Raw genomic sequence first — 15,908 nt, 5'->3', positions numbered from 1 at the left:
AAACTGACCATGCCCACTGAGGTTCAATTACAGACTAATAATAAAGGAGGCCTAAAATGTGCATCAGGTGGATGTTTTAATTATCAGCACATGCTAATAAACTTCCAGGAGTAGAGCAGGTAGTTCAGGATTTGTTTTGAAGACACTTTCTCATTTAGAAGAGTTGATATTACCCATAGTTTGATATACTGGCTGATCTAAGTTATGGACTTGAAAAGAAGACCTGCCAGACTATGAAACACAGAATAGGCAAGAGGAGGAGAGGTCAGCCTAAATCAAAGACGATTTGGAAGAGATGGGTCCTCACAGGGGATTGAAAAATGTCAAGCATGTAGCTGCATAAAAGAGTTAATCATGCACTAAACCACAGTATGAAAACCCGTATGAAGCTCTTAAAGAAGCCTCCTCCAGATAATCTTTGCCATTATGTGTTATTTCATCTCTGGTGGAGAACTTGTATTCTTATGATAACAATGTGCTTTGATTTTTCCTTTGCTTGAACTCCAGGAATATGCTGAAACTAGACTGCATCACCCCTCACCCTTGACATCAGATGGCAAAAATAGCTGTTCACATTCATTATTAACTTGGCATGACAGGCTTTAACTATTCATTATATGAACATCTCAGAGTTTGGTCATGAAGCAAGACATGAAGCCATTAACGCTAACTTGGCAGTTTCATTAGTTATCCCTCTCATCCAGCTCTTCTGCAGTGAGTCACTCTCACCTCAATTTATGTGCATGTGTTTTCCTTTTCACATCCTCCAAAAGAGGCTCTTGCCCACAGCATCCACAGTGACATGACAGTCACAGTGCGCATCACCTCGAGAGCAGCAGGTCAGCAGTGAACATTTAAATTTCAGCCACCTCATCCCCCACTAGTAGAGGGAAAACACAGGAGCCACAGCTGCGTGAAGAATGTGCTGTTTTTGGTTGGTTATCTTTGTTTTGCTGCAGGACATTCATATTTGGGGCTGCTTCTTTGGAAATTGTGTTGATTTTCACCTCATGAATATTTTGTACAGCCTTTGTTATTTTTTATCATAAATATAGTGCTTCGGAGCACAAAAATGATGACTTAAATGTATCCTTCACTATTAGAAGTCCTTAAAGATGCTCCTTTTCATCCCTCTTTCTATTTTATCCCACAAATCAAATATAGGCTAAACTTATTCAAGATTCTGAAAACGGAACCATTATTTCAAACAAAGGACTTCTGGTCAATACTTCTCTTCATGCACTTCATTGCTCTCCATCAAGGTTAAAATAGTTTTGTATTTGTCATTGTAGTTTAGTTTTAGTTAGTTTTGACAATTTTTTTTCCATTATAGTTTAGTTTTAGTTAGTTCTGACATTTTTTTCCCATTATAGTTTAGTTTTAATTCATTTTGGAGCGGGCATTCCAGTTTTTATTTAGTTTTAATTTTTGCAACAAGGCTTAGTTTTAGTTTAGTTTTAGTTTAGTTTTAGTTAAGTTTTTGTTTAGTTTTTGTTTAGTTTTTGTTTAGTTTTAGTTTAGTTCCAGTTCAACATAGTGCTCACTGCTCAGTCAATGCTGATACTGAACTGTTGGCTGCTGCCTTAAACACATGAAAATAATATAAACTTAATATACAAATATAAACATAAATTATAGAAAATAATGTTAACATGAATTAAATAAAAATAATAAAAACATGAACTATATAAAACAATATAATATGAGCTTAAATAATTAGAAACTTGGACTCTGTAACAATAAATTCAGACTCACATGAAATTAAACTATTACAGATGCTCTAATTCATTGCTCCACTACGTTTCATCGCAGCACAGCGCACAGCCAGTCAGTGCAGTAAACAAGCACGTCCCAGTAAGTTGTTGTGATGGTGCCGTACGGCGCTGACAACTGCCGAAAACTGTCGTAAAATTGGTTGGGAAAATGTGTTGAATTAATTTAAATCCTAAAGGCTATTAATATTGTTAAAAAGTATAACTAAGGGAATTTTCTCTATCATTTTAGTTAGTTTCAGTTAGTTTTGTGAACACAAGATACAGTTTTAATTTACTTATCGATTTTGTTTTCTTTTCTAGTCTTTATTAGTTTGAGTTAACTGCAATGTATTTTAAATTTTAGTTTTCGTTTTCAGTTTCATTTTAGTTAACTATTATAACCTTGCTCTCCATCCAGACTGATTTTCTGTGTAGACTTTCGTGGACCATACCCAACAAAGAATTATATAAACAACAAAAACCAGACCACATGCTTGTGGACTCAATTTACATCTTACATAACAGGGTTTAAAGGAAGGGTCTGCAGGAATATTTGCTACTTGTTAGTAAACACAAATTCAAACTGGGCTCCTCCTCCTGGGATCAGTGCCAGCAGCAGCACACATCCACATCCTCCGACTGTGACTACATGAACAGTCACTAGCCTACTGACTACCTGTAGCATCACGTTTCTAGGTGGGAGAGACTCGAGAGCCGTGCATCTGACTTAGCATGTTAGCACAAGGGTTATTTGACACATACCTGTTTAGCAGAAAGCCAAATGCCATCGTTCTTCGTCCCATGCTGCTCTCCAAGTGCCTAAAAGTGAGTGAAAGTCCAGCCAAGCTTCACCCTCATTTAGTAACAAGCTTTATCTGTTGTTTTGTTTTATTTTGCTTGCGTTTTCCGTGCTACGTCCGCTATCGTTGCCGCTCAGGATAGCTTCTTCCACTCACTAATCATCATGCAAAGTCATTTCCATAGTGGGCGCTCTGTGATTAGCTGATGTGACCACACTTGTACTCTTTCCCAGAAACGCCCGATACAATCAAAACATCAACATACAGGCTGAGGAGAGGGCTTGGGGCTGACACAGGCACTTACCGTCATATATAGAGGTCCATAGGAGACGATTGTGCAGGATCATTCCTGTAAAAGTTGACATTTTATTTTTTAGGAAGCTCCTGCAGACCCTACCTTTAAGTCACACAGGTGTAATTCTACATCAGCTTGGCCTCCAAACCTCCCTGGATGCTGCAGTCCTGACAGCGTGTTGACAAGCTGCATTTTTATGCTCTCTCTTTCCCCAGATGACGGAAAACTGTCCTTTGATGAATTCAAAGCCTACTTCTCTGACGGTGTTTTGACAGCTGATGAATTGAAGGAGCTCTTCCACACAATCGACACCCATAACACAGAGTGAGTGAATGAGCAGCTTCATCTATCTTATTATAATCCACTTGGTACAGAGAGGCAGCTATCAAACATCCCATTGGGCCTCATTCACTGACAGTGCAAACTGCAAATACACTAATAGGTGCCTCAACCAGCATGCACACAAACTTTTAAAGCACAAACGTATTCTCACACTGTGACGAAAAACAGGACTTCTTCAAACCTTGGGTATACAAGAATGAAGATGACCAACTTTCTCAGAAAATGAAAACTCATACTTTTTTTTCTAGATTCGTGACATATTTAGACTACTTTCATTACAAAAGCCTTTTATAGAATTCAAAAATAAAAACTGCGATTTAACTGAATTTATTAAATAACCATGTTATTGATGCCTTTTCCCCCTTATCATACTTTGAATATTGAATCTTTAATTTGTCAATTAGTTTGTAGTCAAAATTATGACAATGTACATATCTAAATGTCACATATTTGATGTCAATGAAATCATCAACCACTCTCACCAAGAGTGCCATGAATTGGCTCATCTGTTGCCCAAACCAGCTGATTAGTTGGAGCTTATTTTAGGGCATACAGTGAAGAAAATTGGCTAGAACGAACGTGTCATGAATCGAACAGTGATTTTTCATATGCACTAATTTTAAGCACAAGCTAAAAACATTTCTACCTATTTATAAATTCACCAACAGCGTGTTCGCCAGATTCAGGTACAAATTTGTGCAGATGCACTGTTGGTGGACGAGGCCAATTGTCTGGATGGATCATCACAGTGAGACAGGTTTTTGTTGCAAATGATGAAAGAAAAAAACCCAACAAATGCTGCTTGCTGACCAATAGATAGAAGGGGTTTTGAACTTGCTTGATGGTAGATTCAGCCCCCCAAAAAAATTTACTTAATAATATTATTCAAATTGCACAACTGGGTGTGGGATAAAAAAAAAATCAATGTATCTCACTAGCGGGATTTATTTGTTTAATGATCTTGAATTGTGATTTTTTTTTTTTTTTTTTTTTTTTGGGTGTTCAAAATTTTATAGTTTTTTTGTTGTTGTTCTCTAATTTAAATGGTCATTTTTGGGGAAAATATGGCCCATGATGTAGCCTGTAGACATTATCATCATCATCACCATTATTAACCTTTTACATAGTCTGATGTTAAAAAAGCAAACTAAAAATTGGAGCTATTGAAGAAACGCTAATTAAATTTGAATCAGCACTACAAGAATCGTAAAAAAAAAAAAACCAACCTGGAGAAAAACATATCGTCCCAGCTCGATGCATGACTATGTGTAATGGAAAAACCTTCTCACCAAGTTGGATGCTGGTGTTTTTAGAGTGTGTATTTGTTCATTTGTTTGTATTATGTGAAACTGACAACATACTATATAGAATAGTTATAATTATCCAGAGGAATCAGGCCACACACTTGTAGGGTTTTCTTTACGCATAAGCTCTGTGTCACACAAGTGATGACAAGCAGACTGAGATGTGATGAGAGGCGCCCCAGGCAGCCTAGCTCCCTCAGCAGGACACAGGAGACTCCTGTCAACCCTGTCCCTTTGTTCTCCTGTCAGCCTGTCCTCCTGTCTTATGTCACATACCTAAAGAGTAAAGAGAGAATTATACTCGTTTAAAAAAGAAAACCTACATGTCTTTTCTCTTAGACAAACTACCACAGTTCAACCACCCAACACAGCAACAATAAACCAGATGATCAGCTGGTACCACTGTAGCACAAGAGCAGCTGCACAGACACCACGTCGCAGAAGTGATTAACCTTATGAAACCCTCATTTTCAATCCATCAACCATAGCAGGCAGTGTCTTTCACACCCAAGCATAAATTAATGAGAGCAAAATCAACAAACCATGATCACATTGCACTCCTTTATTTCAGAAATAAATTACTACAGCCACTGTAACATTTTATCAATAAACCTGATTCATTACACAGGCTAACTTATGTATTTGGTTCCAACGTTCCCTTTCAAGTACACTTTCTCGATTCTTGGACTCAAGGAGGTTTGAATGGGCAAAATCAATAATTTTCATTCAATATATGTCATTAAACACTTTTTTCAACTGGGAGCTGCTGCAGTTTTGGGGAAAATGATTTTTTCATAATGAGCACCTATTACTCCTGGGTTTGCAGCCTTTTTTCTGTGGGCAGCATTTCCCTCTCTTGCTGAATCCTGCTGTAGGAAAGCAACCACAGCTTAGGTAACGCAGGACTGACCAAAGCTAGAATCCTGTGCTCGCATTTGATTAAAGCTGGCTTGTTTGTGTCTAATCTTATACAGTGGAGGAAATAAGTATCGAACGCGTCAGTTTTTTTCTCAAAACATTTATTTCCAAAGCTGCAAGTCAAACGAAATTTCTACCAGACATTGGTATTAACTCAAATGATCCACACATGAAAAGAAATCATGGCAGTCAAGTCCATAAATAATGATTTTGTGGAATTAAGTACTATAACACAGGAAAAAAGTATTGAACACACCATGGAAAGGCTGTATACTTTGACAAGGAAATGCATACAATACCATACCACCTGAAATCTGTCAGTAATTATTACTTGAACTTCCAATTAGTACAAACCAACATCAGCTGGGCTAGAGCAAATTGATGGTCCTCTAAAAAAGGTAGTTTTTTCACCAAGCAGTTAAATACGACACATCTCATGATGGTTAAAGACAAAGAGCTCTCTGAAGACATTCACAACCTGATTGTTGCTCAGCATCAGAATGGAACTGGTTACAGACTTGTATCAAAGCACCTGAATATTCCAGTCAGCACCGTTGGAGCCATTATTCACAAGTGGAAGAAGCACCACCTTACCATCAACAGGCCACGCACAGGAGCTCCTTGGAAGATTTCTGACCAGGGAGTCAGAAAGATAATCAGAAGAGTACTCAACGAGCCAAGGACCACCCTGAAAGTACTCCAGAGAGACTTGGAGGCAGCAGGTACAATTGTTACAGAGAAAACAATAGGCAATACACTCCACCGCCATGGCCTCTATGGACGCTCAGCCCACAAGTCTCCATTCCTCAAGACAAGGCATGCTGAAGCTTGTTAAAGTTTGCTAAACAGCATCTTGACAAGCCTGTAGAATACTGGGAGAATGTTGTCTGGTCAGGTGAGACCAAAATTGAACTTTTCAGCTGTCATACTATTTTGGCTCCTCTATGTTTGGGGGAGATATGGCACTGCATATCACCCAAAAAACACTACACCAACAGTGAAGTTTGGAGGTGGAAGCATCATGGCATGGGGTTGTTTCTCATCTCATGGTGTTGGCAAACTTCATATAACTGACGGAGCAATGAATGGAGCCATGTATGGGGAAATTCTTGATATGAATCTGCTGCCATCCACCAGGATGATGAAGATGAGACGTGGTTGGTTCTTCCAGGACAACGATCTAAAGCACATGGAAAAGTTGACTCTCAAATGGTTTGAAAAAAAGAAAATCAATCTGTTAGAATGGCCTAGTCAATCACCTGACTTAAATCCAATTAAACATTTGTGGAAAGAACTAAAGAAAAGGGTTCACCAGAGGGCACCAAAGAATATTCAAGATTTAAAGACAATCTGTGCAGAGGAATGGGCCAAAATCACACCTGAGCAGTGTGGGCCATTAGTTAAAACATACAAGAAGCTTCTGGAAGCTGTCACTGCAAACAAAGGCTTCTACACTAAGTATTAGATGAGTCTCAGTTTGTGTGTTCAATACTTTTTTCCTGTGTTATCGTACTTAATTCCACATAATCATTATTTATGGACCTGAATGTTGTGATTTCTTTTCATGTGTGGATTGTTTGAGTTGATACCAATGTCTGGGAGAAATTTAGTTTGAATTGCATCTTTGGAAATAAATGTGATGAGAAAAAAGTTAACGCATTCAGTACTTATTTCCCCCACTGTATATAACATCTAATATTCTTTGGAGAATTGAAAAAGTAATCCAACACCTTCTCAGAGGAATTTCTGTGATAGGACTTTAGTGATATTTATTTGACAGGGTTTTAAAAAAATGTAACATTTCTGTAATTAATTAATTTACTGTAAAATCATGTTACATTGTATATTACTGTTGAGTATGCCTCAAAAATCTGAGGTGCTCTAAAGGCAAAAATGTCAGAGCCACAAAGTTTCAAGCAACACAAGTCAGAGCTTTCTGCTCCGTTAGTCAGTTCATGTCTCACCTCTGTTTTACCCCCTCTGCTTCTGTCTGTCCTCTAAGTGTTTTCTCCTGTTTGTGAAGATTGATTGCTTCGTCACTTTGCCCCGTAGAGAGCAACAGCTAAAGCCTGTGTGCAACAGAGTTTAAACCAGTGTTTCCCAGGCCTCTCTTAAAAAATGTCTCCTTCTGGTTTCATGAATGACATGTACAAAGTCTGATTCTCCCTGATTCTACCACTTCACCTTCATGTCTCTCTTTCCCCCTTTTTATTAAACTTCTTTCCTTAGATCTACTTATGCATGGGCATGTATCACAAAGTCTAAATTTGTGAAGGGGTTGCCTGTTTAGGGATTCACTGCACAGCCAATTGGTCCCTAAAGCCACCCCAGAGAAGAAACTCCAACTAATTAAGTTATTCATGACATATTCCTTACTTTCACTAGCTATCACAGACTGAATTCATTACCTAAACTGTTCCCCAGAGATCAGAACTACCTGTGAAAACTTTTCTTTAAATCTTTTTCCTTTTTTTTATTCTGCAGCAACGTGGACACGGATGAACTCTGTGGTAAGTAAACCCCTTATACAACACAATATTTGAAAACAATAACAGCTCATTCCTACTATTATAACTCACATTCAGGAGCACCACAGACTAAAACACTATGTGACGTTTTCACATGGAAGTAAAGAACCATGTCAGATGTGGTCACATGGTCTGTGGCCAAACCCCCACAGGCTGTGTGACTGAGGTGTCACACCAATGCTGCAACAACAAAACACCTACAACCCCAACCAGGCAGTGGAGCTCATGAAATGTTTCCTCTCTCTTTCTTGTCTTCTTGCTACAAAGAATATTTCTCCCAGCATCTTGGTGAATATGAAAAGGTTCTGGGTGCCTTAGAAGACCTGAACATGTCGATATTGACAGCCATGGACAAAACAAAGAAGGTAAGTTGATGAAAAACAGACACCGTGCCACAGAAAAGTCTTTTTGAATCTTTATAAACTGAAAACTGTTCTAGAAAACTGATATACAGTGATAAAAATGTAATAAATTAACTTTATCTCGGTGAAACTGCCGATCTCCAGCAGATGCCTCATTGGAAATGCTCAGCCAGCCTAACTGGGGTCGACCTAATGTGACATAAAGGCATGAAGATAATGTGACTCTTTAGCATGTTTGCTAACAGCTACAGGGTGCCCGTCTGTCAGCCAGGTCTTGATACAAAAATCGTATCGCATAATTTTGCTGTAGAGATCAGGCTTTCTGAATGGGTGTTTATGTGGTTTACAGTACATCAGAAGATAGCCTCAAGTGTATTCTCGATGAACTGCAGTTTTTCTGCATTGAGTTTCATTTTTTATAATGGAGGTTATTATTTTAACGTGAGCTCAAATTACTCAAAGGGTAAAACATAGTTTAAACCATACTTGCCAACCTTGAGACCTCAGAATTCGGGAGATTTGCAAGGCGGGGGGGGGGGGGGGGGGGGGGGGGGGTCGTCATATTGATGAGTTGTCGCCGTGTTCAATTGAAAAGTCAGATCTACAAAATGTGCACGTAGCATATCCCGTCCCCTTTGCATTGTCCCGGATAAAGGGGAATTCTCTTTTCCACTCATTCTGGAATTTACACGAGTACTTTCTCTTCTTACTTATTTCTTCTTCTGCTTCTTCTTCTTCTTCTTCTGTTCTGTTTGCCGTGCTTGACTTCGAGCCGAGGTGTAACTGTTATTACAGCGGCGCACGGTCAGAAGAGAAGAATGGTGTGGCGATATTGTTGTGCGGGTGGAAATCAGGAGAAATTCGTGAGAATTTTGGGCCCGGGAGATTTTCGGGAGGGGCACTGAAATTCGGGAGTCTCCCGGGAAAATCGGGAGGGTTGGCATGTATGGTTTAAACTTAACTATAATTCTAAGAACCCTGATCCGATCCTGAATAAGATTTACCTAACTGATAATATTAAAGTAATAAACCTGCTTAGTAGACTAATTAACAGTTGACACCATTAAAAACATGTGTGTGCATTTTGGCAATGGAAGCAGCATTTAGCTCTGTTCATTCAGACAAGTTAGCGTTTTTTAATCACTAAATTAAAGCTGTTAGCTACATAAAAATGTCTGTTTGTTCTGTGGTTGGAAACAATGCTTTACCAAGGAGTCACAGACCATGTGGAATGCCAAAGCCTGATGCAGGGAGAGCACACCTCCAGTCTCTTTCTGTGAAAAGTCAAGGCAGGGAGAGCAGCAGCAAAGACCACCAGAGTACAGAACAGAGCGAGCATCAGTGAAAATACACATAACACTGGTTAAAAGGAAGAGCCAGGGTAGAAGTGGGTTACAAATTGAGAAGCTGCATGAGTCAGCTGGCTGAAGGAGTTTGAGTAAAGCATCTTTTTTGCTATTTGTCAATTAGATGTGTGGATATAATCAGCTGAGCTGTCAGCGAAAGGGGCTGGTGTTGAGAGCAGCTGATGTTCTGTGGACTAAGCTTGACTTTGTGACTTGACTTTGCCAGAGCCAACACAATGCTTGATTTTTGGCTTTGTTGGTAAACAAAGATCTTCTTGAAAATGGGAATCTGGGAAAAAGATAGGACATGGGTGTCCCACACGTGTGACACATGCTGTGAAGCTCAAATCGCCTCTCAGATCCTCACTGGAGACGACCAGCCTGATTGTGGCTCCTTCAGAAAAACAGAGAGTGGGAGTCATGCTGCTCAGATGCCAGTGGGAGTATAATTTGAGCACAGACAGAGGTAATACATGATGACATCCAAATCTGGTTGGATTGTCTATAATCTGTGGTGGTAAAGATAGAGGGGGTTGTTCGGTAAATGTTTTGACTTTGAATGGATTAAAAATAGCTTGCAGTGAAAGAAGACCACAAGAGTACATCAAACATCATACAAAAATATGGAAATAAGACTGGATGAACAAATGAACAAGGCTAAAGAAAATAAATCAAAGTCATAGAAGTAGCTCTCCCAGTCAAAATGAATCGCCTTTTGTTTTAATCGGAGGAGCATTTCATAGAAGTACATGTCCATCAAGTTCGGCTCCGATTTCTGAGCGGGCAATGAAGTCTCATATAACTACTTTTTGCACTGTTTACTTCTTGTTTTTGACAGTGATTCAAAACTGTTAGTTTCTGTTCCCATCATATTGGTAAATATTGTGGCAAATTTTGAAGCTCTGTCAGCATGCTAAATTGGTAGGCCTAACAAAATGGTTATTTTTATTTATTTGATTCAGTTCAGCAATCAAGGCAACAGTAGCCAATGCCTTTGGGTGCGCTGTGACCAATCATTATAGAGAAACTTACCATGTGTGTTAGTGACAACAAAAATAGTGTTCTGATACTGACTTGTCAGAGCACAAAATGTAACATTGACCCATAATGTAACAAATGTGCTAAGCCTGAAATGTAATGATAGAGAAATGTAATAAAACCCAAAATGTAATCACTTTTTTTTTTAAGATTTCAAGGCTCTCTAGGTGGCGCTACAGAGCACATTTTATTTGAAAGCACTCGAGTCATTAAGTTTTTGGCATAACTGAATTTTGCGGCATGTGTCGGTACGTTTTTAGCTCACTGAAGGCACGTAATTTGGGGCTAGAGGCACAAAAAGAAAGAAGAAGAATCCTGAGGGTTTCAAAAGGCAGCCTTCCTCAGTTTTTGGGGCTCAGGCTCTAATAAACTGTTTATCCAAAAATGAGAGGAACTAAGCAGCTACTGATAAATGCGTAAACAAAATAAAATCACTGGACTACTGATGTCTTCACTGGAGCTCTTTGCTCAAAGAGTTTTTCCTTGAAACCTAATTCAGAATTTTTCCTTCCACAAAGTGCTTTTGAAGCCATAGATGAGCACTTTGACTTCTGTGAGTCATAGGACGTCATAGTTACAGGAAGAGTGAGTTATAACATTTGACCTGCTGGGTTTAGGGAATATTTGCACGGGAGGAGAGTAAATGTCGTGTTAGTCACAGAGTAAAGCTCAGCCGTCTCTGTTCAGATCTATACCTATGTGAGTGGGTGGTGGTCTCTGGCTGTGGACCTGTTTGAGAGTGCAGGCAACATGCATGTTTTTGGGGTCTATTCCAGAAGTGTGTGTATGTGTGTGTGTGTGTGTGTGTGTGTGTGTGTGTGTGTGTGAGCTTACATATGCGCAAGCTGATAATGTATAACCATATGAAAAATCTGTGCATAGTGCGTGGGTGCTGGAACCGTTTTTCACATCTAAGCCAGAGCTGGGCGTGTGTTTCATATCTGTGACACACTTTCATTACACACAGCTATGCCTGCCAAAGCTGTTTACGGGTTCACATAGACAACCTCCTTTTGCTTTGACTTCTTTTCTAGCAGCTCCAACCTGCTGATAGAGTTAGAAGGGTTTTTTTTGCACAATGCTCTTTTATTCAGAAAAATGAAATGAATATTAGAAGCTCCCGCTATGATTTAGCTGTAAAATGAGTAACTTACACCAAGAGTCGGTGACACTGCCTTGGCCAAGTTTGATCTACATCTATGAGAAATCAATGCTTATCAAATGAAGGTAGTCACATCACAAATTCAAACCATGCCCTATTATTAAAATGTTAGCTTTTTATTTTTGAATAACATAGCCTTAACTACTGTGGGGATGTCTAGTTCACTAAAAGACGCTAACTGTCGCTCGCTAGCATCCGACTAACTTATGGCTTCAATGAGGAATTTTTCATTGATCATGGAACAGGCTGAATTAATATTGTCAGTCACTCAAGATGCAAAAAGGCAAACAAGGCGTTCAGAAACAAGGCTGATTACTTGAAGCTAGTCATTTTTAACGCCTTGAACTATCGCCACAGTAATTTACAGAAGATGATACATGTGCCTGATGTGAGAGAGCAGAAAAAATGTTTTTGTTTTGAAACACATCAGAAACAAAGCAAATAGGCACCACTTTTGCCACATGGGGCGGCAAAAATGCCATAAGTTGAAGTCTATTGAATTTTTAAAAAGTTGCCAAACTTTTGCTCTTTGATTTGTTTTATCTGCAAGCATTTTGGACTTTAATGTCTTTATCCGTGTTTTATATGTGATAAAATTGTAATTGCAGGTTGGGCAAAGTGCTGTTTCAGAGTTAACAGTTGATCTACCTGTGCAAGGGGGTCAAAGCTAGTGGTGATTTTATGGGAGATAGTGTTTCTCTGAAATGTTTGGAGGTGAATGTAGTCAACTTTTCGCAGAGAACTTTGCCAGATACTGTGACTTTGATTATTTTTTTCCATGGTGCTCGGAGTTTGTTTTCCCACCCTAGAAGAAAACTCAAGTTGCAACTGGATTATTATTATTAAAAGTTGTCTTCTCTTGATACTACCCCTAAAATCAGGTCTTAGGAAGTTAGAAATTCAGCTGTATGTCAATTTGTGAGTTTTTTTCTTTTTCTTACATTTGAAGAGACAGCACTGTGTACAGAGACTCAGCTAGCCAGTGTGTACATCCAGCAGATGGTTATGAGAAATTCACTGGCTTTAATAAAGATTGCACAGGAGTGAAATCACATTTCTGCCTGATGCAGTGAATTGGTATCTTCAACCAAGCCTGTAGCTTTTAAAACATCAGAGAAGAAGAATTTATGTTGAGCTATCATAGTCGAGTCTTATTTCTCAAACTGTGGTAGTAGAATCTTATTATTGACATTACATCATAATGTGCTACAAAGATGTTAGAAATGCTAATTAAAAGCCAAAGGGAGTTGTTATTGTTGTGCACAGTGTGTACTCTCTCAGGCTCTGTTGGCGTAATCTTATTTTCAGCCCAGAAACTTAAACAGCTGCAGCACTTCTTTGACCTTTAGGATAACTAACAATGACTGATCACAAGAAGAAAGCAGAAAGGTAATAACTCATGCAGGCTTTAAGCTGCTTTAAATGTATGCAAAGTAGTCAGGCAGTCTCACATAGACACACATGACTGTAGGCAGAAATCCAAGGAGGCAATCTAGACTCAGGTGATAGACAGGTGAATGACCTTTTTAGTCGTGACTCACTCTCTGTTTAAAAAAAGCACTTGTGTGAGTGTGTGAGTGGTTGTGTGTGCTTAAATGTGAAGGGATCAAACAGTACCCAGGGACCAATGACTGTTGATGGTTTCTGAAACATCATCTCTCACAGCAGATATTACTTGTGATGTTGTCAGTGTAAACAAAGTTCAGGTTGTTAGGTCTTACTTTAAAGACAAGCTGTTCAGTCTTCAGTCAGACATTCTGCAGAAGAAGGCCAAAGGGAAAACTTGTGACTAATAATCTGCTCTGTATCCCAGAGTGTTCAGCTTTCTCACTGAGAGACTGCTGCTCAACAAACTCAAAATAAATCTGCGTGTGTGTCTCTTCTCATTCAAAGTCTGACAAACATTGGTTTCATTTTAGAAGCCTCCTGAAGGCACTTTTTAACCAGAAATAACCCCTTGCCCCTCTTGATCACACACACCTTTCCACACTCATACATCCATGTTCATGCATTCATCATCCTCCAGTCTGACTCATTATTATTTCCCCTCGGACCCTCATTGTTAGTCGAGTGCACAAACCGTCTGTAGGAGCAGGTGCAGTGTGCAAACAGCAAACCCTGTTCTACCCAGCATCACCAGTGATTAGATCCAGAATAACAACACTCGACCCCCCCTGTTGTGGTCTAGGTATGCAGAAAAATGATGCCTCTCCAACAAGTCATTTAGTTTGATTTATTTTACATCAGCTTCTCTAACTAACAAACAGCCTGCAGGAAATAAATGCAGCCTTGAGTCACAAAGTGACAAATTGTTCTTCAGCCTAAAATACACGAGGCAAAGCAGAGGAGAGTGCTTGTTGAAAAGGTTTTTGATTGAAGCTTTACAAGCTTTTTATATTTCTTTGTTCTTTTAAAAATAGACTTTGTAATCACGTCGGTGACCAAAACCTACGCAGTTGCCCGATGCCTAAACATGACTCATAACCATACCAGTGTCAGAGAAAAATAAGTTAAAACACAAAACCTGATTCTATAGTTTGAGGCCAAAAGTTTAGTTCCCTTAAATTAAATGACTAACAATGTACTTCACTATTTTTTTCTGATTAACATTTTGCATTTGTACTACAACAGATGGCTCCTGTGTTATTCTCTTACTTCTTTCTGATGATTTTTTCCTTTGATTTAGTTTTTGTTATAACCGTACAACCCTTTCTTGTTTTTTGTAGATTGACTCAGACAGAACTTCGTGTCCACCTCTGATGTTCTTTGTTCTACTTATTAAAAAAAAATCTCAAAAAAAGTGAATTGAGAGTCTGTCTTATCTCACATGATCCTTTTACGATCTAAACATTTCCAACACAAATACAGAGAATAACTCAAGTAAATTTTGTTTTCTGCCTATGCACTCAGTTAACAGGCAACAGGATGTGATCTAGTACAATACAACACAACACAGCATGATATGACAAGCTATTGCAAAGCATGGCACAACACATTATATTCCAATACATTATCAAACAAAATAATGCAACAGAACTGAACCGATACGCTATATAAAAAATTGATAGTATATTTTGGCCCATGATCATAACACAATACTTTCTCCCTGAGAGTTAGGACCCTGTGTAATTGGAAAACAGATTTTGATGGTTTGCAGTTCATCAAAAAGCCAAATTTAATCAACAGCAGTGCAAAGTAGGGCTGAACAATTAATCAAATTCAAACATCGCAATGTGACCAAATGCAATTTTCACAGAGTCTGCAATTTATAAAAATTAAATTAAATTAAAAAATCATGTACACAAACCTGGAGAGGATATAGTAACTTGTGCTCCTTCTTCCTTAAAACCAGCAAAAGTCAAAATGCTGGGTTTTTTTGGCAAAAATATTACATGTCTACAAGGCTTGAAGTTAAATCAATCAGTCAATATTCTTCTGTGATTGTGATAGTAAGTTTAAGGGTATATTATTCATATCAGTTCATGCTTTAGTCTATTTCATTTCATCATAACATGGCCTTCATACTATAGAATGATTTTATTAATTGTTTTTAGAAAATAATGCAAAAGACCCCCCCCCAAAAAAAAAAATCTATATCTATATCTATCTATATCTATATCTATATCTATATCTATATCTATATCTATATATGTGTCTATATCTATATCTATATATCTATATATCTATATATCTATATATATCTATATATATATCTATATATATATATATATATATATATATATTTATATATATATATATATATATATTTATATATATATATATATATATCTATATCTATATATATATATATATATATATATATATATATATATATATATATATATATATATAAATATATATATATATATATATATATATATATAAATATATATATATATATATATATATATATATATATATATATATATATATATATATATATATATATATATACATATATATATATATATATATATATATATATATATATATATAATTGCATGCTAGATCGCAATGGCAATATAGGTCCAAAAATTGCAATTACATTATTTTCCAAAA

General features: G+C 37.7%; 1 protein-coding gene across 1 annotated transcript in view; it reads left to right on the top strand.

Moving 5' to 3' along the window:
* Positions 1-15,908, top strand: part of necab1 (N-terminal EF-hand calcium binding protein 1) — a 37,532-nt gene that overhangs the window by 2,492 nt on the left and 19,132 nt on the right. Inside the window, exons 3-5 of the mRNA XM_074686931.1 lie at positions 3,065-3,173; positions 7,898-7,923; positions 8,209-8,306. Coding sequence (XP_074543032.1) covers positions 3,065-3,173; positions 7,898-7,923; positions 8,209-8,306 — 233 coding nt within the window. The remainder of the gene's footprint in view (positions 1-3,064; positions 3,174-7,897; positions 7,924-8,208; positions 8,307-15,908) is intronic.

This window comes from Halichoeres trimaculatus, unplaced genomic scaffold (genome assembly GCF_033239565.1).
Source record: "Halichoeres trimaculatus isolate MK-OKI-2021-1 unplaced genomic scaffold, fHalTri1.1 fHalTri1_scaffold_14, whole genome shotgun sequence".
Classification (NCBI taxonomy): Eukaryota; Metazoa; Chordata; class Actinopteri; order Labriformes; family Labridae; genus Halichoeres; species Halichoeres trimaculatus.
Note: the sequence above shows the minus strand (reverse complement) of the source record. Positions and strands in the feature narration are given on the sequence as shown.